The 23,324-nt window shown below is 36.6% G+C and overlaps 1 protein-coding gene across 2 annotated transcripts in view; it reads left to right on the top strand.

Moving 5' to 3' along the window:
- Positions 1–23,324, top strand: part of TMEM117 (transmembrane protein 117) — a 531,055-nt gene that overhangs the window by 265,920 nt on the left and 241,811 nt on the right. Inside the window, exon 3 of one of the 2 annotated variants that reach the window (XM_060113376.1) lies at positions 3,080–3,179. The exons of the other annotated variant lie outside the window; for it this stretch is intronic. Within the exon in view, the coding sequence (XP_059969359.1) occupies positions 3,080–3,179 (100 nt within the window). The remainder of the gene's footprint in view (positions 1–3,079; positions 3,180–23,324) is intronic. 2 annotated transcript variants of the gene reach the window in all.

Raw genomic sequence — 23,324 nt, 5'->3', positions numbered from 1 at the left:
TATGAATAACTTGGGTCACTTTGTTAATTCATACATTAAGCAGATGTTTATTGATCACTTACTGTTTTCAGGCAGTGCTCTAGGTTCTGGGGAATTAACAGTGAAAAAATTAGCTAAAATAACTCCCAGTCCTCCTGGAGCTTATTATCTAGTTTTAGCTATTGTCTTCTCTCATGGTTTTCAGTGATGGGAACCTGTTTCTTAACATCCTAGTGATTTTTAAATGAATGATGGATTTTATACATAAAAATGTATAGAGGATCTAGATGATACTTTATTCTTCCTGAAAAGGTTCACTCTTTCCTCTGTTAGTTGGAAAGAATAGAAGCTGATCACTTTAACTCAGTCATGGAATGGACTGGGTAAGGACTGATTTACAGCTTCATCAAGGACCCATCCATCTCTGGTTTTCTCTAGCTTGCCATATCCCTGTATATCTTGGGCCATTCTCTCTAGCAGGCTCTGAACTATAATAGTTTCCTCAGCATGGTGAAGTTGCCAAACCTCTGCTATACTTTACAGAGACTTTCTGCTTAGTCTCTCAGCATCCCCAGTGTTCAAATTCATAATTTGGTAAATGTCTTGAAAGGACAACCAACTGTGTATCATGCTGTCTTCTGGGCCTCTCTTTTCTCACAAGAATCTTGGCTCCTTAAATTTCAAATGTTGCCCCTCTAACCCACTGAGACTGCCCTCTGCCCAGGAAAACCCCAGATCCTCCTCCTCTTGTCTTGCACACAGAATCAGTTAATGTCTCCAGAGAAAATATAGTATAGCTAACCTTTCCACAATTCTCTCCAATCTGGTGTCTTGGTTTTTCTTGTCCTCATTGCTTCATCAGCTCTCAGATGTCTTTAAGCAGATTTTGGGAGTGACTTTTACATTTTGTTTAGATCTTTTAGTTGTTCTTGGCTGGATCATTGGTCTGTTGCATGCTTACCATCTCATCCCTATTTTTAGATACTGAAATAGAAGAATGATGCCTTCTCTTACACACATCTATACAACCACAAAGAATGTAGCCAGAAATTTCTACCCTAGCCCAATGTATTCTAGAATTAATTGGCCGAGTGGACAGGTAGAGATGTATCATTGAACAACATCTTCAAAATAGGTGTCATTGAAAAAGCTGGACAATTAACAGAGCTAATACTCCATAGTACACTGAGCTCACTGCCCAAGAACTGCTTAGATGGATGAACTCAGTATAAGTGGGAGTCCAAAACCTAATGGTAGCTCTGGGGAGTTGTAGCTTCTGGATGTGACTCTTGACTTCTTATTATGAATTATCTTCACAGGAAGAAATTCTTGATTGTCATTGTCTTATTAAAATACTGGGGAACAGAGATATTCTTTGTGTTTTTTATATCTCTACTAACACTTGTAGGAAGAAGGTATAGCACAGTGGTTAAGTGCCTGGATTTGGGAGTCAATCAAATTTAGATTCAAATCTTGTCCATTTACTAGATGCTTGACCTTGAGAAAGTTGCAAAAACTCTCTAAAGCCTTAATTCCATATCTGGGAAACAGGAATAATAATACATTTCACTTTTCTGATATGAAAGTTGATGGAGATTCAGTTTTCAAAGTGCTAATAACAATCTCTAGAACATTGCTAGCATGCAATTTATGGTAGCTAAAAATTTTTTGGCTATTATGGAAGCACATGGAATTAGAGACCCAGAATTTTGAGATGAGACCTTAAGATATTTACATAGCCCCTCCATAGACTTTAAGATATTTACATAGCCCCTCCAAAGAATGAAGCATGTGGAAAAAGAATTGTTTTAAGAATTCATAAGTTTGTTTTTGTTGTTAAAAACTATGTAAATATCTGTTTATGTTATGGATAAAAAACTATCTGAAATAATTCTGGAAAAAAATAACTGAATTGCAAATGGTTTAACTCTCAGCGACTTCAAAAATGTGCTTCTTCATAGTTTCAATAGATAACTAACAAACATATCATTCTCTACTGCATATTGTTTTAAAGTTAATACTCCAATACGAAATAAAAAGTTAAAAAATGAATTTAATCTAAGAAGAGTCATGTTTAACGGACGCTCTAAGTTGTACAGGTATTATCATGTTTAAGAAAAGGAACAAAATTTAAAGGAAAAGAAACCTAGCAACTAACCCCAATAAATTAAAAATAAAAATAAAGTAAAAGAAATCTGAGTGAAAAACTTATAGTTAAAAATATAGAGAGAGACAAGTTTGGTTCCTAGCTACCATTCATTTGTTATGTGGTATTGATTGAGCAGATTAACTGATCTCTTTGAGTCCCATTTTTCTCAGAGAAATTACAAGATGGTAAAAATGATACTTAGAATTTTCTTGACTATCAAACAAGAAAATGAAAATGCTTAATAAACAATAAGCATGGTCATATTACTTGTATTTAATGATTGGGTGTACCTTTGAATCTCTCTTTGAGCTGTGAGACATATGAGTTGGTGGTATATAGCAAGCAAACAAGAATTAGCTATGTAAAAAGAGTGATGAAATGAAGTCTTCTGGTTATTGCCATTTAAGTAATAATTTAAACCACGTATATTTGAGTCAATTTTTACATCACTTCACTGTGTGGAAAATTTTCTCTAATCTTGATATTCTTCTGAACATTATTCAGATATATTATACCTAAAGCCTATTCCCAGCACCTTTTCAATAGTTCTGACTCGACAGAACTGAAGGAAGGTGAGCTCTTCTCTTCCTTTCAAGTTACTCTAATTAAGGAATTGTTTCTGTGCTCCTCATACTTGAGTGAGTGTGAAATGATGCCTTTGCTGAGTATTTCTGTTTGATTTTCCAAAAGCTATTGTCAGTCCTATGGCTCAAAAACAAAAGGCACGTGGTAATTGATATAGTCACAGTCAGTCTTCAAATCTAATTGGAACTGACCCAGACACCCTCAGAGCTCCTCCTAGCCTTTCAGATTTGTAAGCATAGATGATGAGATGAAAGCAAGAAAGCTTGTGGAAAGGGGAAGAAGCCCCTTTGCGTGTTGCTGAACCAGAAAGTTTTGACTGTATGGCTCTCTGAGTCTGGACAATGTCTTGTGTGTTTGTTTCCACAGAGCGTATATCATTACAGACTATATGGGCATCCGAAATGAAAGTTTCATGAAATTAGCTGCAGTAGGGACCTGGATGGGGGACTTTGTCACAGCTTGGATGGTAAGAAATTTTAACTTCACCCATTTCAAACGTCAGATGGAAGACATGTTCATAATGTTGGATACACACTACTTTTTTTTTTAACAAATAACTTCATGAATTATTTTATTTCACGTTACATGTCAAATAACATTCCAAAGTAAAAAAAAAAAAAAAAGGACCTTGTTTTCATGGTTAGCATTATTACATTTGTGCAAAGCCCTCAAACATGAGAAAGTCTCATTTATTTCACAAAATTTGAACGTACAGTCATTTCAGTAATTGGTTTGTTAGATAATCCAAGTCCATTTATCCCCGGTTTTTCAAGCAACAAGTCACAGGAAATGCTGAGCTCTGTTTGTGTGCCTGTCAGCCCAGCATCCTGATCTCCAGCCCCTTTTTGACACAGCCGTACTCTTTGTTTTTTATATCATTCGTCTGTCCTCCCAAGGATTAGAGATATAGTTTCATTTTCTCAACTAATGTGAATTGGATTTTATTGGATACACACTGCTTTTCATGGTTTAGAGCAAAATAGTTACCTCTGTTTCAAGGGGAACAAATTCATAAATATGGACAAATCTAGAGATTATATGCAATATCTGTTTACCTCAGGAAAAAACATCAATACAATTTTAATACAAATGACTGTCCACCAGTATATATTTATTTATAAAATGCATATATATGTGTATGTACAAAAACATATACATATGTGCATATGTGTGGCATACAAACATATACACATTCATACAATTAGTGGAAAATTCTTTCCTGTGAAATTCTAAATAATTTTGTGAAGATTGTCTGTTTGTTGTTTTCTGATATGTATACTTTTCAGGTAAGAAATGCTGTATGGCCTGTCTCAGAAGACCATATGAAACATTCTTTAAGGACTTTAAAAATAGTTTTCTACATTTGTTTTCCTCACTGAACCTACTAACTTAATGGTAACTAAGGAGTTCTGAGAGTTGTCTGTTTAATCTCTTTTGTGCATTATCAGTCTTTATTACTATACGTCTGCAACAATTAGACAAACCATGTTTCATGCTGAGTTCATCTGCCAGGAGAGTAACTTCTCTTTCTAACCATTGAGTTAATTAAAGACAGTATGTAGCTTAAAGGCCCTAGGTCCTGTAAGTTTACAGGAGTGTCTCAGAGTGCAAAGAGCGTAACTCTCATAAAAAAGGAGCACTCTAACCTTCATTGACACCTTTCATAAGTGTAGTTAATCCTAATTAGCTTTATTCAAATTCATTCACTTGAAAATGAGAGGTCTTATCAAAAGAAAGATGATGCCCAAACTAAACACGATTTGGCAGGGATATGCAACTACAGATGTGTTCCTGAAACTGCAGGGAGATTCTCACAACAGTTACTGCACTTCTATTGATATCTTTGTTCCTTACCTAGAACAGGTGTTTTCAGGGCACAGGAAGCAGTTATATCTTAACTGCTACTACTGTCATCATCCTGCAAGAGTATCAAGTAACCATAAAAGAGTTTGTCTAGCCTGTTTTTGAGCTCCCTCCCACCTCTGTTCAATTTTAGAATGTTACCAGAACAAATTACCAGATGAATTCCATTTTGTTAACTTTAAAATCGAAATTTGAAGATGTTATTTATTTGTAATCATTAGAAATAGCAATGAGAATAAGCCAGACATTAAGACCAGGCTGCCTCATCTATTTCCATTGGGAAAAACTATTTAAAAGGAAATATATGAACTTTAAGCTTGTAATTTCCTTAAAATTTGAGGTAATGCCTTTTGGAAATTTCTGCATTGATTGTGGATTATGATTTTGACTCCATTTTATGATGGCTCTACTTACTAAAATGGAAAAGAGAACTGGAACAAGAGTTCATAAATTTGGATTCTCTGACTTGCCACCTATGGTTTGACCTTCCACAAATAAGGTACAATCCTTTGAGCCTTAGTCTGCACATTTCTTAAAAGGGATTAATAGTTCCTACTGGTGCTACAGGTTTTTTTGTGGCAATTAAACGTGTGGTCCTACAGCAGGACTTAAAATGCTGACATGTAAGGGAGGTATAAGTGCTTTATTGTTATTGTTCATGTTTTTGGACCCCCATCCTCTTGACCGGGCCCAGTTCCTTGAAGTAATGGCAAAGGCAGGTCATTGATCCAAACCTTAGGCTTCCCAGACTTCCTGTCTCTTCTGTGAAGCTCCAGGAGTATGAGAATCCCACCTTATCCCAGGCCTGGGGTTCAGAGCATCTGGAGTTTCCTTCCTATTGCCCATGCTAGAGCAGACTAAACCAATATAGTACATTGCTTCCTTACTTCTGCCTGATACTGATCCTGATCAAAGTCAGGGGAGAAGCAACAAACCAACAAAACCTAAGAGCTGCTCTGGAGTTTTCAGGCTGAAGTCAGCCATTTGATACATAAATCATTTTCTTTCCCATGATGACATCATTATTTATTTGTAACCCAATTCCACCCAACTTCTCCCCAGACTTTCCCACAAAACAGTGTTTCCTAGGCCATATATAGCTCTGCCCCTATTTATTGGTTATATTATTATTTTTTTAAATTAGGCTATTTTTCTTTTGAACCATAAAGTGGGGTCCAATGCCTAGGCAGCATTGAGAGGCAAATGCGTAGTACAGCTTCGACCAAAGACCTTTAACCCTTCCTGGTTGGATTTTTACCATGCACTCTTCTGCCCTACTCTTATGGTTTAGGGGAATACCAATAATTCCACAGTTCAATCTGTAGTCTTTCTCTCTCTCCATCATCTGTCTTACCTTCAGAGTTTCTCCTAAATTTACTACTTTATTGCCTTCTATTTCTACTAACTAACCTGATAACTTTTTACCTTTTCCTATACTATAGATTACTGCTCCAATCAATACTTCCAATACCACAGAAGTAGGACTAGATTGAGGGTCAAGAAAACTATGTTATAGGTTTAACCCAGCAAACCTTTTGGGCCCTCTCATCTGTTCCTTTCCACAAACTGAGGAAGAATCAAAATCCCTTTCTTCTTATGTGATCTGAAAAACTGAACTTTCCCCATTAGCCACAGGGATAGAAATGGCAAAAGAAACAGTTCTCTCCTGATTTGAAAGTACAGTCACACAGGGAGGATTCCCAGAGCACATCATTTCTATTCCCATTTCTATTCACTGACTAGGCGGTATGTTTCCATATAAATATTTATCTGTCTACATATGCGTCATTGATAACATTTTCAAAATATAATAGTTTTCCTCATGAGAGGAGTCTAAGGAAGCTTTGACCTTCATTTCTCCATAGAATTCTCATCATGAAATGAATATCAATGATGGTGACCATTGTGGAAAACCAACGGACTATTTACATTTCCAATAAAAGCGTGCCTTTCAATACAGTTCAGAAATAGAGGCTTTTTCTTTGGTGGAAATAATTCAGAACTTTTCCTTGGTTTTAAAAGGCACATCAGGACTGATGTGATCCACAGGCAAGGCTGATATCAACCAATCTGACAAAAATCTTTGACCCTCACACTACCGAGTGTCAAGCTCTGCTAGGTTCAGTTCCCTGGCGGTCCTGACTTTTTCGGGCTCTGTGGTATGCCTTGTACAGAAGGCTATAAGTATATGTCAGGGTTCAAGTTACTAATTTTTTTGTCAAATAGACTTTTTAAAAATTAGTATAAAAGAAATACATAAAATGACCAGTGAGGTAATTCATCATTGAGCTGGCCCTTTATGTTAAGAGTTGCAGAGACGAGCTCTATCACGAGGACACACAGAAAGCAAAAACGCTGGGTGTCTCATGCGACACCATTGCCACGTAACCCCATGTTTGCCCATGCTCTGTGCCATTAAGCAAAGAGCCAAGGAGGGTCAGCTGTTCCACAGCACATGGCTCCAGCTTGACCACCTCCCCCGTTTGGAAGACACAGGTCACGGCCTCTGCTGAGGTCTAAGGTGGCAGGAGATCCTGAGGACATCATGATGGCCCTTGCTTCTGCCCCTCACTTAATACCAGAGGGAAAAATCACTTCCTGTATATGTATATCTAATCATCATCCCCTTTCTCCAGTTCCTGATTCCTCCTGCTCTGGTGGCTTTCTCTTACAGCAGTAAGTGGTACATGGCTCATGTTGGTGACAGGGACATCAGACTCCAGGTTTGACGTTCGTGGCTGTGGGGAGGTGAAGGAGGTTACAAATAAAGTGAAGACAGTTCTGATGGTAAACACTAAAGTCATCATAAAACTTATACATACACCCTACATCAAAAAACCACATACTGTGTTGTAACTTCCAATAATCATGGGACCTTGGTTGTCCTTGACATGTCATTCCGAGAATTGTGTGTGGGCCTTTGTGTATATATGCCACGACTGGCAAAGCTTCCACCATGGAGTCATGTCATACACTCATAAAACAATTCAGATTTTTGTCAATAGCCTTTGCCTTTATTTCAGGTTATTACAGTTGTTACTGAACCAAACCTGGGTCTGCTTGCCCACGCACAGTAAAACCAATCTACTGACACCGGCTTGTGGTGAAGGAAAGTACAGCGTTTATTGCAGGGCGCCAAGCGAGGAGTCCAAACAGCTAGTATTTATAAGGCCCAAACTCCCCGAAGCTTTTCAGGGAAAAGTTTTTAAAGACAGGGTAAGGGAGGGGGGTTATGGGGTGTGTGAACATCTCATGGACATTATTCTGATTTGTTGGTGGTGAGATAATCAGGAGTCAACATCATCAACCTTCTGGTTCCAACTCTTCTGGGGGTCCACATGCTTGTGGGTGGAAGAGTTAAGAAGTTAACTCCTTCCACCTGGTGGGGGTTTCGGGATCTGCAAAGCAGCTCAAAGGACATGGCTCAGAATATTTTCTATAGCAGTTGAGGAGGAACTAAAGGTCCTTGACTTTGTTTAATGACTAAACAGATTATTTTGTCTTTTTGCCTGTTTTCCTTTCTTTCTGCATTTTCTCGCTTCTCTGATTAAATATACTTATTGGAACTCAGGGAAGCCTATGAGACTACAGTTTTTGACAAACAAGAGGCAAGTGGAGGTCATGGTGGGGTTCTGTTCTTGGAAGGCCTCATAGGATCCTGCTCGGTTACATAGTGATCATTTGTTTTTAAAATTATGCGTGATTTTAACAGGTTTTTTCTTCTTCTTGAAATTGGAGATGTATTAGAACCAGACAAGCTCAGTCAACGCCTTCATGTGGAAATGCATTTGGATTGATAAAACACAGCCTTTGTAGATGTATTAGAACAATAAATAAACTTTTAAAATTTGCTTGTTTCTTTCTTTTGAAGTTCTAGTTAGAATATGATTTTAGAAACAAAAATAAGTTTTTAAAAGTATATTTTACCCTTATATTTTATTTATTTATTATTATTATTATTTTATTTATTTATTTATTTATTTTCTGCCCCGGGTGTCAGTTTCGGCACGTGGAATCTTCATTGCCACGTGCAGCATCTTCGTTGTGGCGTGGGGATCTTTTGTTTGTTTGTTTGTTTTGTTTTGCAGTACGCGGGCCTCTCACTGTTGTGGCCTCTCCCGTTGTGGAGCACAGGCTCCGGACGCACAGGCTCAGCAGCCATGGCTCACGGGCCCAGCCGCTCTGCGGCATATGGGATCTTCCCAGACCGGGGCACGAACCCGTGTCCCCTGCATCGGCAGGCGGACTCTCAACCACTGCACCACCAGAGAAGCCCTGGTGTGGGGATCTTTAGTCACAGCATGCAGGATCTAGTTACCTGGCCAGGAATCAAACCCTGGGCCCCCTGCATTGGGAGCACGGGGTCTTAACCACTGGACCACCAGGGAAGTCCCTTGCCTCTCTGTTTTAATCCTGCCTCTTTTATGTGTAAATACTACATTATCCCTCTAAATATTTGAGTGAAAAATTTTGTCTTCCTATTTTTCACACATTTTTCATTTCTTCAGAGAGATTTTTTTGATTCATATTTATGTTGCTAATATCTTTGTTTCAAAAGGTTGTGTTTATTTAACAGGCAAAGCTGTAAACTCTTTCTACCTTACTTGACTATAAACTTCTTGAGTGGAGTTACAATGTCAATTGTGTTCACAATTGTATTCCTAGCACACAACACAGTACCAGGCATAAAAAAGTAAAAGGTGCTCAAGAAATATTTATTGAAAGAATAAATATATATATATCATAAGAGGACATAAGCAGTAAGTTCTATTTCTTCTTTTCTCATTCAATTTTGTGACTTAGTGTTATAAAATGGGCATTCTAGAATATTGAAAATGTGGAGGGATGAGACCTGTACTGTTCCAGGTGCCTCGATATCAACTCCCTTCCTGCCTCCCCCCAGTAAAGCTCTTCATTTGCTCTTGCTTAGCTTGTTTCCATAACCAGGAGGACATGTGCTAGGAACCACCCTTGAATGGACATAATAGATTGTATTTTTAATTTTTATTGAAATATAGTTGATTTACAATGTTGTGTTAGTTTCAGGTGTACAACAAAGTGATTCAGATATATATATATATATCTCCACTCTTTTTTAAATTCTTTCCCATATAAGCCATTACAGAGTATTCAGTAGAGTTCTCTGTGCTATACAGAATGTCCTTATTAATTATCTATTTTATATATAGTAGTGTGCATATGTCAATCCCAATCTCCCAATTTATTCCTCCCCCTGCCCCTATGCCCTTGGTAACCACAAGTTTGTTTTCTAAATCTGTAACTCTATTTCTGTTTTGTAGATAAGTTCATTGGTACCCTTTTTTTAGATTTCACATATAAGTGATATCATGATATTTGTATTTCTCTGTCTGACTGACTTGTATGACATATATATTCTTTTTTAGAATCTTTTCCATTATAAGTTAATATAAGATATTGAATATAATTCCCTGTGCTATACAGTAGGGCCTTGTTGGTTATCTTTTTTATGTATAGGAGTGTGTGTATGTTAATCCAAAACTCCTAATTTATCCGTCCCCATCCTTTCCCCTTTGGTAACCATAAAAGTTTGTTTTCTATATCTGTGAGTCTGTTTCTGTCTTGTAAATACATTCATTTGTATCATTTTTGTTGATGTAATTCTCCTAAATGGTGATGGAACCTTTTGTACAATTTTGCATTCTTTGGCAAAGTAAAGATTGAGACTCTCAGATCCCCCCAGATGATTCCTTGAGTGGTCATTGTTGCTTTCAGGAGCATAGTTCTGCTCCTGGGTGCAACAGAAGGAAACTAGGTTGAGATATATCCATTTAGCCACTTAAGCAGAGAGCTTTTACTGTACTATGTAAGACAGAAAATTGGTTAAACTTCAGTGGACAGAGGCAGAGAGGATTAAAGAATGGTGTATACTTGAGAATAATTTATACTTCTGGGTTAGTATTTATTTACAAATCTAGAACAGAATAGAGAGAGGAACTATTTCTGCAGCATTCAAGAGTATTGAATGTATATATATTGAAGTATATAAGCATTCCTTCTAGCTTAAATATAGAAAATATGAAATACATTTTGTAATTATAAATACATACCTAAAATTTGGTGAGTTTTTTGGTTGTCCCATGTTTATTTCACACTTACTAAGGAAGGAGTGTGATTATCTGTGCTATTTTCATTTCACCAAATTAGTAATAGTTTATTTAGTTAAAAGTTTTCTGTTATACATGTCACCATTTTGTGGACTGTTCTGCACATGCTAAGTTTGCCAGTGAACAATAACCTGGAATATAACTGACATCATATCTAGTTTGTTATTCTGTCTGGAACTGAGTTTTTCAATTCATATTATGATCAATGCCAGCTTTCTAATTATTTCTTTTCCACTGATATTTCAAAATGACAGAATAAAGAGCATAATTGAATTGATTTAATATCTGAAATAAAGTAACAATAATAGCTTTACTGAAGTTCATAATAAAAGAGCATTTAAACTGTGAAATGTTGAATAGAAGGATCATAGTTAGAAAACACATCAAACAAGTATATATGACAAGTGGAAGGGGCAAATCAGATATTAAACCATGGGAGCTGGACCCAAGAGCCCAGCATTACTTTGAGATGTTCTCTTTTGCTCTCTTTCTCTGCCTGTTCATTGAAGCTATTTCATGGTTGCAGTCTACTTTTTGATTAGTTAACCCCATGTTTGGTAAATTTATGTTGCGTTTCCCTATTTTATACAGTGAAGTTGGAAACTGGATCAAGCATTTAAATAAGTAATAAACTATCTTTCTATAAAGATTCTCTCTTAAGTGAGATACCATAGAAAAAGAGCATGTCTCAGAAATTTGGGGGCACATGGCTTATTGAGGAAATGCTCTTCAGGGAAATCTGTAAGGAGAGGAGAGAAACAAGAGAGAGATGGGGAAGGAAGAGAGCAAAGATGTAGTCATATGGTCTCAGGTAGTCTATCCTTGGCTTGACCCACTGGGCAGGTGTTATGTTCTTGGGGAGTGGAGTGTACCAGTAAGTGAAGGGGATCTGGGTGGGATGCCAGCATCACCAACATTGATTACCACACTGAGAACACCCAAGGACATTAGATTGAGTGGCATCCATAATTGCCAGAAAACATTGTCAGTTCGTTTGATTATTTGATTGAAACAGAGAACGTAAGAGAGGAAATTTTTTTACATTTCCTTTTTATGCATTAGAAAATTTGAGGGAACCAAATGTGGTCATTTTGCTTCTGTGTGTATAAATATTTTAATGTATCTATAAATATTTTAGCATTGTGTTTCATGTTCCTTCAAAATAATAAGTTCTTACTAAAAAATTAATAAGACAAGAGAGTCTAACCTCCTGTTTTCTGATAGCATCACAAATGGTGATCAGGAGTCTTTTAATTTTTAGGAATCTTGGAGTTTTAGAGTCCTAACAGAATATGATATGAAAAAAAAAAGGATTTCTGAGTAAAATAGATTATAGTATAGAATATAGATATTTAGGAATAGAAGCACAAATTCTGTCTCTGCTGTAACTCTCCTAAACTCAATCTCTATCAGAAATTCCATAGTATGTTATAGGTATATTGTATGTAATTTATATTCATTTATTAAAAATTTATGCAATATATTACTCTAAGTGTATAAAAGGCACCAGGGAAGTGTATTGGATTGAACTATTTATTGGATTGAACTACATTAAGATGTGAAAGACACTAAGCACATCTCTTATAGAAAGACAGCCCTACTAGAGGCAGGAGATGCTCATTTTTCATCTTTTCCATCCCCAGCTTAGTTTTAGCATTTTTCAATTCCATTACACTTTATTCTATTACCTAGTTTATACTTCCTCAAGGCAGATTTCCTTTTTGTCCACACATTTATTATGATTTTTCTAACATGATGTTCCACACCTTTTAAAGCACCATTTATCAGTCATTTGCCTGAAATTTAAATAAAAGCAGGGAGACATTGATATTTTTTTCCTCTGAAAGTCAATAATATAATGAAATGAGTACCCATTGTGAATATTAGCTCAGAACCTCAAAAAAGAAGCTATGTGCTTCTTTTTGTAGTCATTTTAGAAGTAGTTGGATTATTCCCCTTATACATTTTTTTAATGTTTTATTTAGTGCCTATTCCTGTGGGCCAAGCACTATTTTATGTTTGTGTGTGTGTTGTGTGTGTCTGTTGTGTGTGAAGTGTGTGGTGTGTGTTGTGTGTGGTGTGTGTATTGTGTGTGTGGTGTGTGTTGTGTGTGTGTTGTGTGTGTGTGTGTGTAAAATTTTAATTAGTTTTCAGAGTTTTCAGTGCTTTCAACTACTGTGCTATCTTGCCAAGCTAAATAATTTTCTTGGGAATATTTAATCATAGATATCAACAAGACATGGAATATAGCTGTAGAAGTTGGTTTGATACTTTTTTTCTGCCAGTGTGTCAATAAAATTTGTCCAATTTTGTCATTAGTTGGGAGAGGGGAGTTGCATATCTTTTTAGGTACTAAATGATAGTACATCACATCTTTGCCAAACTATTATTTTTAAAGTTTAGAAAACTCATATATTTTTTACTGTTCCCTTTTGACAAATATAGGTGGTTGAAAGCCTCTTATTTCTGGGACTGGAAGAATGTAAAAAATAGCTTTATATAATCTTTTTAAGATAGATACTTCAATTCCTGACTTTTTAAGTGCTAAGTGTTTTGTTTATATAAAATTGCTATCCTTTAGCAGTTGTTTGCCCCAAGAAAGATTTTTATATTCACAGTGTATGTTGCATTTGTAGTTAAATGTTCTATAAACATCAAAATGAAATTTATAACATGAAGTGCTAGTACTTACATTTTATTTTTGTTGCTTTATTAAAACTGTTACATCATATTTCAAGAGACAAATATTTGAGTGAACAGAAAGAATATTTTGATAATGAATGATTAAGTAAAACTATGTTTGGCATATATTCTTCTCTGTTCTTACATATCTGAAGGCTGATTTGGAAATAAAGAACTTCTGTTTGCCTTGACTGACAAAATATGCTAAGGTTTATCCCAGACCTGAGCTTGACTCCAGTATCCTTCACTAGTCTACCAAGTTGCTCAGTGAAACATCTTATGTAGCTTTGTGAACATACTATTGCACAAGGAAAGGAGTAAATTGTGCATACAGTACTCATGGAACTTATTAATTAAGTATAATATCAAATAAATGACCTTTGACATTTCTGAAGATATCAAATAGAACAGATGATTAAGTTCACATCAGTAGTTTCTTTAATACAACAGACCAGGGCTCACAGAAAGAAAGTTAGGACACCACATGTGCCAACTTAAAAATTCCAAATTGTTCTTGACTGCTAAGCAGAGAATATATTTGAGAAGTATTGCCTAAATGAGTCAAGTGCTTGAGACGAAACAGGAAACCTGGAGAGATGCCATCTGTTTTCACTGAAAAGAATAGCACCTCTCATAAAGGTTTTAAAATATATCACGAAAGATACTGTGAACCTGTAGCTTTGGAAGAAATATGAAAGCTAATAATTTTCAAGATCTGAGTACTTTTTCCCTTGACTTATCTTATAATTATCCTAATTTCTATTTGACATTTTCAATTTCAACTAGAGGTGACAGAATCAATGAAAGATTTTTGACAAATCCAAATGAAGAAAAAAAAAAGCAATGCATCTTATTTCACTTCAATAAAAAATTAGCAAAATGAATCAACTTTCTGTGTAACCATATGCTAGATATCTAAACTCATTTATTCATTAAATGAGTATTTATTTATATAGTAACCTTATACTTTACAACCTTATTATACAGTGATTTTCACTATTAAAGGGGACTAAGTATAATTAAAATTATAAAATTGTTGAAATATTTATTGACCAACAAATTGGATTTACTATATTGGTAGAGATATAAAATGTCTTTTCAAAGACCATTTAAAAATTCGTTTTTTTTCTAAAGTACAAAAATAACATATACCCATGTGTAGCAAAGCAAATATATATTTTACAAATCCTTTATTTTGATTATATGAACACAAATAAACAAGCAGAATAATTATTCTTGGCACCAGTTCATGTACTTTACTTTCCTAGTCCTAAAAGTCTCTATGGTAGTGTCATTGGTATCTTTCTGAAGTTGTTGACACCTCCAAATGATGATATAGACCATAATATTTTTGAGAAAATATGTTCTCTAGTGTCAAAAGCCCTGTGAAACTCAGTGTATTCTACTAAATGGATGATTGTACAAATCTATTTTTAGTAGTATTTTAGCCCTAATATTTCTGTGGATATCATATTTTTGCTTCCATTCAAACTACCTTTTTTCACAAATATTTTTACATGATACAACTCATCAAATAAGTTTTCTCTGTCATTTTAAAATATTTTACCAAACTTTGATGCTGCGAAGTTACAGACCTTTAGCAGCCCAAGACAATTCTGAGGATCTCCTTCCCTTATTCATTAATCTATTCACTTAATAAATACACACTAAACACCTACAGGATAATAACAAATGAGTGATGGAGTAAACATTAGAATATATTAAATATGGTAAACATGGAGTTCTAATATCATTGCGTTTAATGTTAATTTCCTCTTTTTAAAGGAGTCTCCTAAGTGCCTTGCCCTAGCCAGCCCTTCACAAGACTTGCTGGGTTGGCGAGTGTTCAGGCTGTGTGGGAATTGTTGTCCTACACCATCTTTTGGTCTATTCAGATCTTCCCCACCTTCTTTGAGTATCCTCAGTCATCAATTTGTGGTGAGGTTTTAATGAGTGACGGTGGCTTTCTGTGTTAAACTTGGATGAATAATAAATGCTGAAGTTGCAAATTCGAATGCCCTGAGGGCCAGGCCACTCTAGTACATTGTGAGACATCGGTATGAGATAAAACGGTGTGCAGTCGGGGGTAGCTGTGTTGAACCAGAGAGCATATTCCCACAAAGAAGCGACAAAAATTCAGTTTTGTGCAAAAATACCAGGAATGAAATGTAGGCTGTAATTTCAACACAGATTCTTCCCACTGTCCACCTGCTTCATGCTTTCATTAAGCTGCAGACTGACACAGGACATGAACGTGGAGAGATGGGTGTGATGAGTGAACTTTGGGCAGGTGCCATTTCGGAACATCTCAATCACACCTCTTAAACGTATCCATCCTCTAAGAGTTGGTTCTCCCTTTTTGGTTACGGCCACTGACATGCAGGGGAGACAAGAACTCCCTGTGCTCTAGTCACAGCTGATGAGAACACCCCGAGTCCTTGTACCACTTAGTGCTCATCTCACCCAAACAGTGAAGGCACAAGTGGGCAAAGATCATTTTCACAATAACACTTTCTGAAGTGTTAATGAAATGCTTGTTATTGAGGTCAAGCTAGCCATTACTAGCATGGGTCCAGAGAGACCTAGAGCTCATGCCGAATTTGTTGACTGACGAGCTTTGGTTCATCATAGGGAAATGGTGTGCAGGTGGGTACCTAATGACTATGCATTGTGCAGTTCTTAAAGTGAATGCAACTATCAGTAAGGTTTCAACATTTATAAAGCTCTGAGGCAGTTTCTAAATAGGTACAATGAACTAAACTTATTGTTTAGTTGGTAGCCCCAATCAATTTTTTTATCTGCATTCCATAAGGCAGTCATTCGCAAATTTGTCTTTACATTGGAATCTCCTGGGGAGCTTCAAAGACCACTGATGCCTATGTCCCACTCCCAGGGATAGGGACTTAAATTGTCTGGACTGTAACCTGGGTGTTGGAATTTTTAAAAGGTTTCCAGAGTTCTAATATGCAGACAAGTTTGGGGCCATTAGGTGGAATCATTAGGTGATTCCAGGAAGTTTGGTGTGAGAGTATTTTGACATATGCTATGGGGTCATAGCCATCTGATATTAAGGCTGATGGGAAATCAAAGGAAGGAATCTTGTGTTGCTGGGAGACTATACAACAGAGAAGCAGGCATGAAGGCAAAATGTGTGAGAAGAGGGCTGGTCTCACACACCTTGCCACAGGGCGATGTAAGTGCTCCGTAAATTTTCCCTGGCCTCCAGTGGTATGTCTAGAACTTGATTTGGGCTTCTTACAGAGCAACTTTGGCCTTGGCTTACTTCTGATACTCACAACAGACTCCTCTGAATATATACCAGCCTTGCTGAAAAGCTGACCAATGTCATCTGCCTTGGCTTTGGCTCAAATTATCCAAGAAGTCTGCCTCTCCAGATAGCAAGACAGGCACCCCCCACCTCCTTCCAGGTCATAAGATGGAGAAGAATAGTCATGCCATCATTTTGCCTATTCTAATAGAGTATCATCTACGTAAACTTCCTTTCAATCCACCCCTACCAGCAAATGACCCACTCCCCCAATTCTCCATGTGCTTTAATTTGATTCTTTACTTCTCATTAAATGTTACTAAGTATTGGTGCTATTCACTCAGAGAGTGGGTTACTTTTAATAATTATTACTTAGAGAATATGGCTGTGAACTGCTGTGAGATAAAGCATGTGGAATTATGACTGTTACTATTGTTAGTGTTACTTAATTTAAAAAATTATAGTGTTTCATAAATGAGAACATCTTAAAATACAGTCTGCAATTTGCATTTTCTGTATGAAGACTTTTTACGTATTTTAACATCTTTTAATTTTTACTATACTGTCCTTCCCACAGCTCAGCCAAACTGAGCTAACATCAAGATTGTATAGTCACCATTTTACATGTTTTTTTAAAATGAAGTCAGCTTTAAGTAGTTGACTCTAAATTATAAATATACATGATGTTAATGTTATGTCATTTGCCAGAATCTCCTCTGTTTATAGGAATTAAGATATGAATTATATGGATTATGTTTAGTGATGAAAACTCCCAATGAAAAGATTATATTCTTCAACAAATGCTTATATCTCAGCTATGCTTTCCAAAGGTTGACAAGACAATCTTGAGTAAATAAATCATAGTTCTCATTTACTAAAATAAGTGATGAAAAACTAGCATTGAAAAATGCTGAATTTTAAAATATAATCTTGACACAAAGTAGATAATTTAAACTTTTAACTGCCATGAAACTTTATCTCATAATTTTCTCTCCTGATGAGCTCTGAGTTCCAAATAGTATTGGAATTCCTCTACTAAGATTAGAGGCAAAAAAAATACATTCATTTAAAAAGGTTTCTTGGCATTTATTTTTAGTCCTGTTTATTTTAGTAGGGTCCAAGTTACAGGTTTTATTAAAATACTAATTTTATAGTTTCTAAAATGGATTACATGCAGAAAAATATGAAGGGAGGGGGTTTGGGCCAAATATGACATTCAAGAAGCAAACTTGAGAAGCAGATGCGTAAAGATGACATTTTCCCAGTCAATGACAATTATCAGGAGCCTCTCATCTGATTTCCTGCTGCGTTATGTTTCCACAACAGTTCATTGACTTGTCTATAAAAGTAAAGCTTGGTGTCAATTAAGGTGTGACAACAAAGGAATTCAATAGAAAACCCAGGGGATTGTAAAATCAGTGTAGATTTTAATGCGGAAGTTTTGAGAAAACAGCTGCGCAAGAACAACAATTTTTGATGCACAGTGGATCTTGACAGAAGCTCAGATCCCTGATATTTCAGTCCTGTTCATTTGTCAACATAAAGGCGAGATAGAGTCTTATGGGATTAAGCAAACTCCACGTCTAAAAATATAGTTTGACATTTCTTGAATGCACTTGACAAGACTCCACATAAAATTATATGAGCATTCTTTCCAGCTAAGAGAAGAATTTTAAGGGAGGCTGAGTTGTTTTATTCAAATTCAGATTTCATCTTTGGTTGCCATGGCATCTTAAAAATTTAATTTTATATTGTTGAGTTTTAAATGTTAGGTATAGGGTGTTTGAGTATAGCTGGAAAATAACAAACTTTAAAAATGTTATTGTAAAAATTAACTTGCATTTGGACACACACAAAAAATGAGCAAGGCCTGAAAAAAGTCAGTTACAGAGATTCTACGCAATAGGAAAAGTGATTATTGACTGTGTTGTCAATAGCTGTCCGTGACCGCCCTGCTCTCTGGCTTCCTTGCTGTGGTACAGCTGGCTGACAGATTGTGGCTAATGGGCAAGCGGAGAAAAAAGGTGGTGAGGAGGAGTGAGGGTTGCAGGATTCAAGATGCCAGCGGCCTGAGAGACTGGGCTGATGCATGTGTGATGGCCAGCGCTGGTGAGGGGCGGGGATCTGCAGGAAAATTCTGTGGTGATTGGGATGATTGGGAGTCGGGGGCGTTAAATGAAAACTATTTCATGGAGAGAGAAGTGGAGGGAATTGTGTAGGTCTTGGAATAACCTTTCAGCAGTGGGGGCGGTGAGCGGCAATGATTGCTTATCATCAAATACTACAGCTATGGGAAGTGGAAGGCTGGTACATGTAGTGCCTCAAAATGCTAAGTGCTCCTCTTAGATATAATGTCTGTTACCACCTTAAAACCTCTGCCTCTTTGCTTTTCCTTCCCTTTGAGAAACATTTGCCAGCTTGTTGGACTTGAGTTCTTATTCTCTTTTCCTGCAGGAACAACAGACTGCAGCATCCATCCACATTACATACTCTTTAAAAACCTTTCTTTTTTTTTTAAAGAAACAAAACTAAAGTCAGATGGTTTAGTTTTCTAAAACGAATGCAAAGGTGTGAATGGTTAATGAAGCTGAAACAATTGCAGAGCTGTGCTTTTGCAAGCTTGCCGAATGCCAGCCCCACTTTTGAGGTTAGCATTTTTTTTCCCTAAAGAGTGGGCCCATAATTTTTAATGGGCTTTGCCCATTCATCCTTGAAATTCATGAGTATAATATGCAGCCAGATAATTACAAGATTTGGTGTCAAACTGTGAGGCATATAATTTCTGCATGCCTATGAATTAGCACTTGATACCCTCAAATCTATTTCCTGTTCTCCCTAAACATACCATTAAAAGTAAAAACGCTGACAAAATTATTATTAATTACTTTGTGACTCTGTTGAAATCATAAACAGAATAAACTTAAGTGGGATGGTTCTTGAGGTACTAAAAGTGACTTAGAAAAAGAATCCAAGCTACCAGATTACCTGATGAGAAACAAAGTGCTGATGTGGAAATGACAGGAAGGCAAAGAAACAAATGTAGGCAGTTTACAGTACTGTGCCTCTCCACTCAGGCTCCGAGTTTCAAATCAGAGAGTGGATAAAAGTACAAAAACCCTGGCCAAAGAAGGCTGAGAGAGAAGCGGCAGATTGTAAATTAGCAGGACCCCGTCACTAACCTGGAAACCAACATGACATTTCCCGAGCTGTTCTGAGGATCAAGATAAAGACTGAGAATGTGTAAATATCCAAGCTACTCCCTGGAATAAGGCTCATGAATTTGTAATCAGCGGTAACCCTTTTAAATCACCAAATCGGTTGTCATTTTAGTGAGCATCTAAATTACTTTAGTCATGTACTTTTTCCTCATATATATGTGTGTATATATATATATCCATATACAGATACATATATACATATATATATATATATGATTCATCTGGAGGAAAGTCAATATATTAAAAAAATCTGTTTCTCCATTCTTCCTTACCTTTTAAATCTTTTATTTTAGAAAATAAATGATGAAAGGAATGATTGGTTACAGTTCAAAATAATCCATCAATGAAGCTTATTTTAAGAAAAAACGCTATTTATTTTTTAAAAGATGAATTGTACATAATTTTTCAGGAATACTACTATTGAATAGTATTGGATTTCATTTTACTGTTTTAAAAGCTATTCTGGGGCTTCCCTTGTGGCGCAGTGGTTGAGAGTCCGCCCGCCGATGCAGGGGACACGGGTTCGTGCCCCAGTCCGGGAAGATCCCACATTCCGCGGAGCGGCTGGGCCCGTGAGCCATGGCCGCTGAGCCTGCGCGTCCGGAGCCTGTGCTCCGCAACGGGAGAGGCCACAACAGTGAGAGGCCCGCGCACCGCAAAAAAAAACAAACAAAAAAAAAGCTATTCTGTCCGTGCCCTGTTTCAGATTGGTGATTCTAAAGGAATTATTGTAGTTGCCATAGTAACAACAATCACATATAAAATTCATTGAGCCCATGTGCCAGGAACCCTTCTAAATGTTTTAAATCTATTGAATTATTTAGGCACAGTCCTATTAGATATATTTATTATTACTCCCATTTTACAGTTGAAGAAATGGAGGCATTGTACGCCAAAGATTACACAATTATTAACTGATTATAATGAAGAGGTTTCATGAACCTCGGGCAATGGGGTTATTAACGGATACTGAGTAACATCTCATTTATGTGACACCAAAAATGTTTTTTTTTCCACAATATTTAATATAAATGCAACTTAATCCCTGGAGGTTTGTGATGGTAATTGTGTTTTGATGAAAATGTTGCTAAAGTTTGTTGTATGTGTCCCTATCTTAATAAACAAAAAATGATAAAGATAAGTTAACCCTTTTTATTTATAGTGGAAGAATGTTGAATTTGCCTAGGTCTGGGTTCAGATCTCAATCCTATTTCTTAGGTGTTACATGACCTGGGCCTTAGTTTCAGTATTAGTGAAATGTACTGATACCTACATCCTTGTAAATCATTTAGTGTGGAACTTGGGTCTCAGTAGGCTGTCATAAATGCTAGCTGTTATTTTTATTACTTCCATTTCCTTCAAAGGAAAGTGAATATAATGCTCACTTTACAGGGGTTTTGTGAAGTAAATCAGTAGAATTGTATATGCTGTCATTTCTAAATGTGTATGTGTGTGTGATATACCCTAGCACAATGCTTAGTAGTTAAAATTCAATAAGCATATAGATTAAATGGGTTAATGCAGACGGAGCACTTAGAAAAATGCCTGGCACATAGGAAGACTGATTGCATGTTAGTTATTGTTATTACTATGGTATCATTTAGTTTCCATCCTTCAGTTTGTTGTCCTGTTATATTTATTCCCTATTCTTGTTGATTTATGGTTATGGTAGGTTAGTTAATTCATTAATTTTTATGGAATGCCTAGTGGTGCCAGGTGATTTGTTAGGTCCTCATCACCAAGGTCCATAATTCAGGAAGGTGAGAATTATGTAGTGAGGAAGGTGGTGAGATCAGCTATACGTGTTGGTTTGAGGCATCTATGGGACATCTGGGTACAGGAGCAGAGTCAGCAACTGGATATAGAAATTAAATCGGGCTCTAGACAGTCATTTGGCAATCATCAAAATTTTCCTATTATTTGAAACCATGAAAGAGAATTTAAAGAATAAGAAAGGGAGTTATGCTGTATTGGAGCTCCAGAGAACATAGACATTCTAGACAACAATTGATACATATAAAAATAACTAAAAATAAAACAGAGTGAATAGTCAGAGACATAAGAAGAGAACCATAGCAACTTTGGGCACTGTATGTGAGCAGAGCATTCGCAGTCCACCCTGACCTTCAAATTCCTATCCAATTCTTCTACGACGGTTGACACAGTGTCCCTTGTTTAGGCCTTCATACAAACTTTGGGGTGGCTGCTACTGCCTGGTCCCACTCTCCCCACTTCCTAAGTGTCCTCTGCATGAAGCAATCTGATATCTCTCCAGAAATGGCAGTTGACACTCTGCCCTCACAGTGCATTTTTTCTCCCTCCCCAGAGCTGAATGGTGTTGGACAAAAGAACTTGAGCCTGATCTTTCCTGTTAGAACTCCTCCGTCATCTGTCACTCTCTGTACCTCTTAGGTCCTCAGGATCTGACCTAATGCACAGCCATTAACTGGCTGCTTGAGCTGCCCTGGTCCAGAAGCTTTTGTTGCCAAAACATTACTGCTTTCACAAATCGCTATGATCTCTTCTCCTTTTTTTTTCTTCCTTTCTTCCACTTCTATCTGTTTACTGTAGCACTAAGATGGAATGGTTGAATGCATGGATGAGGTTATGGTAGTTGTCAGATTGAATGAATACTGATCACACAGAGGCCCGTGTACTTGTTCCATTGAAAACATCTCTGCTGTCATCTTGCCTCTGTTTCATAAAAGAAGACTAATGTGCATTTAGTTGTGTGGTCATCTCCATGGGTATTATACACTTGCCTTTCTCAAGATTAATTATTGAATCATAGATTAAAAAAAAAAACAAACAAACAGCCTTTTCCAAGTTATTTTTGTACCCTAGAAAAATCTTCAGTGATGCTATCTCTGTATTTTGACTGGTCAGCAGCATTGGGTAAATACATACGGCTAATTTCTGCTATGCCAGCTTGTGGATCAAAGACACCTCCCGGCCAGCCTCAGCCCTCTTTTCTGGCTCACTTACATGTCTTACAGAAGGCATTTGCCATTTGAAGAAGTCAGCTAAAATACTTTAGAAATGGCTTCCTGCAAAGTTTACATTTTCTTCTTGGGAAGAAAGAGAACAATTTAGCAAATCCATAACGTCTACATTTAAACAGAAGTCTAGATACCAGCACACTTAAGAAATAAGATTAAAATTCTTCAGCAGTATGTTCATCATTTTTAAAATGCTCACCAAAGCTTTTCAAACATTCTTAATAACTTCTGTCCACAAGATGATTCCATGACATAACATCTAGGGATATGGGGAGCTTAAAAATGCTCTAAAACCAATTTTTTCAGGATGAGCTCTATATTTATCTAGCAATAGTATAGAATTTCTATCTTTAGCTAAGTCTGCATTTCCGAAATGATCTTTCACTGAAGTTACACGAAGATAAGAGAATCAGTCAGTAAATAAATTCTTACCTT

Source organism: Mesoplodon densirostris, chromosome 11, assembly GCF_025265405.1.
Source record: "Mesoplodon densirostris isolate mMesDen1 chromosome 11, mMesDen1 primary haplotype, whole genome shotgun sequence".
Classification (NCBI taxonomy): domain Eukaryota; kingdom Metazoa; phylum Chordata; class Mammalia; order Artiodactyla; family Ziphiidae; genus Mesoplodon; species Mesoplodon densirostris.
This window is presented reverse-complemented; position numbering and strand designations above follow the sequence as displayed.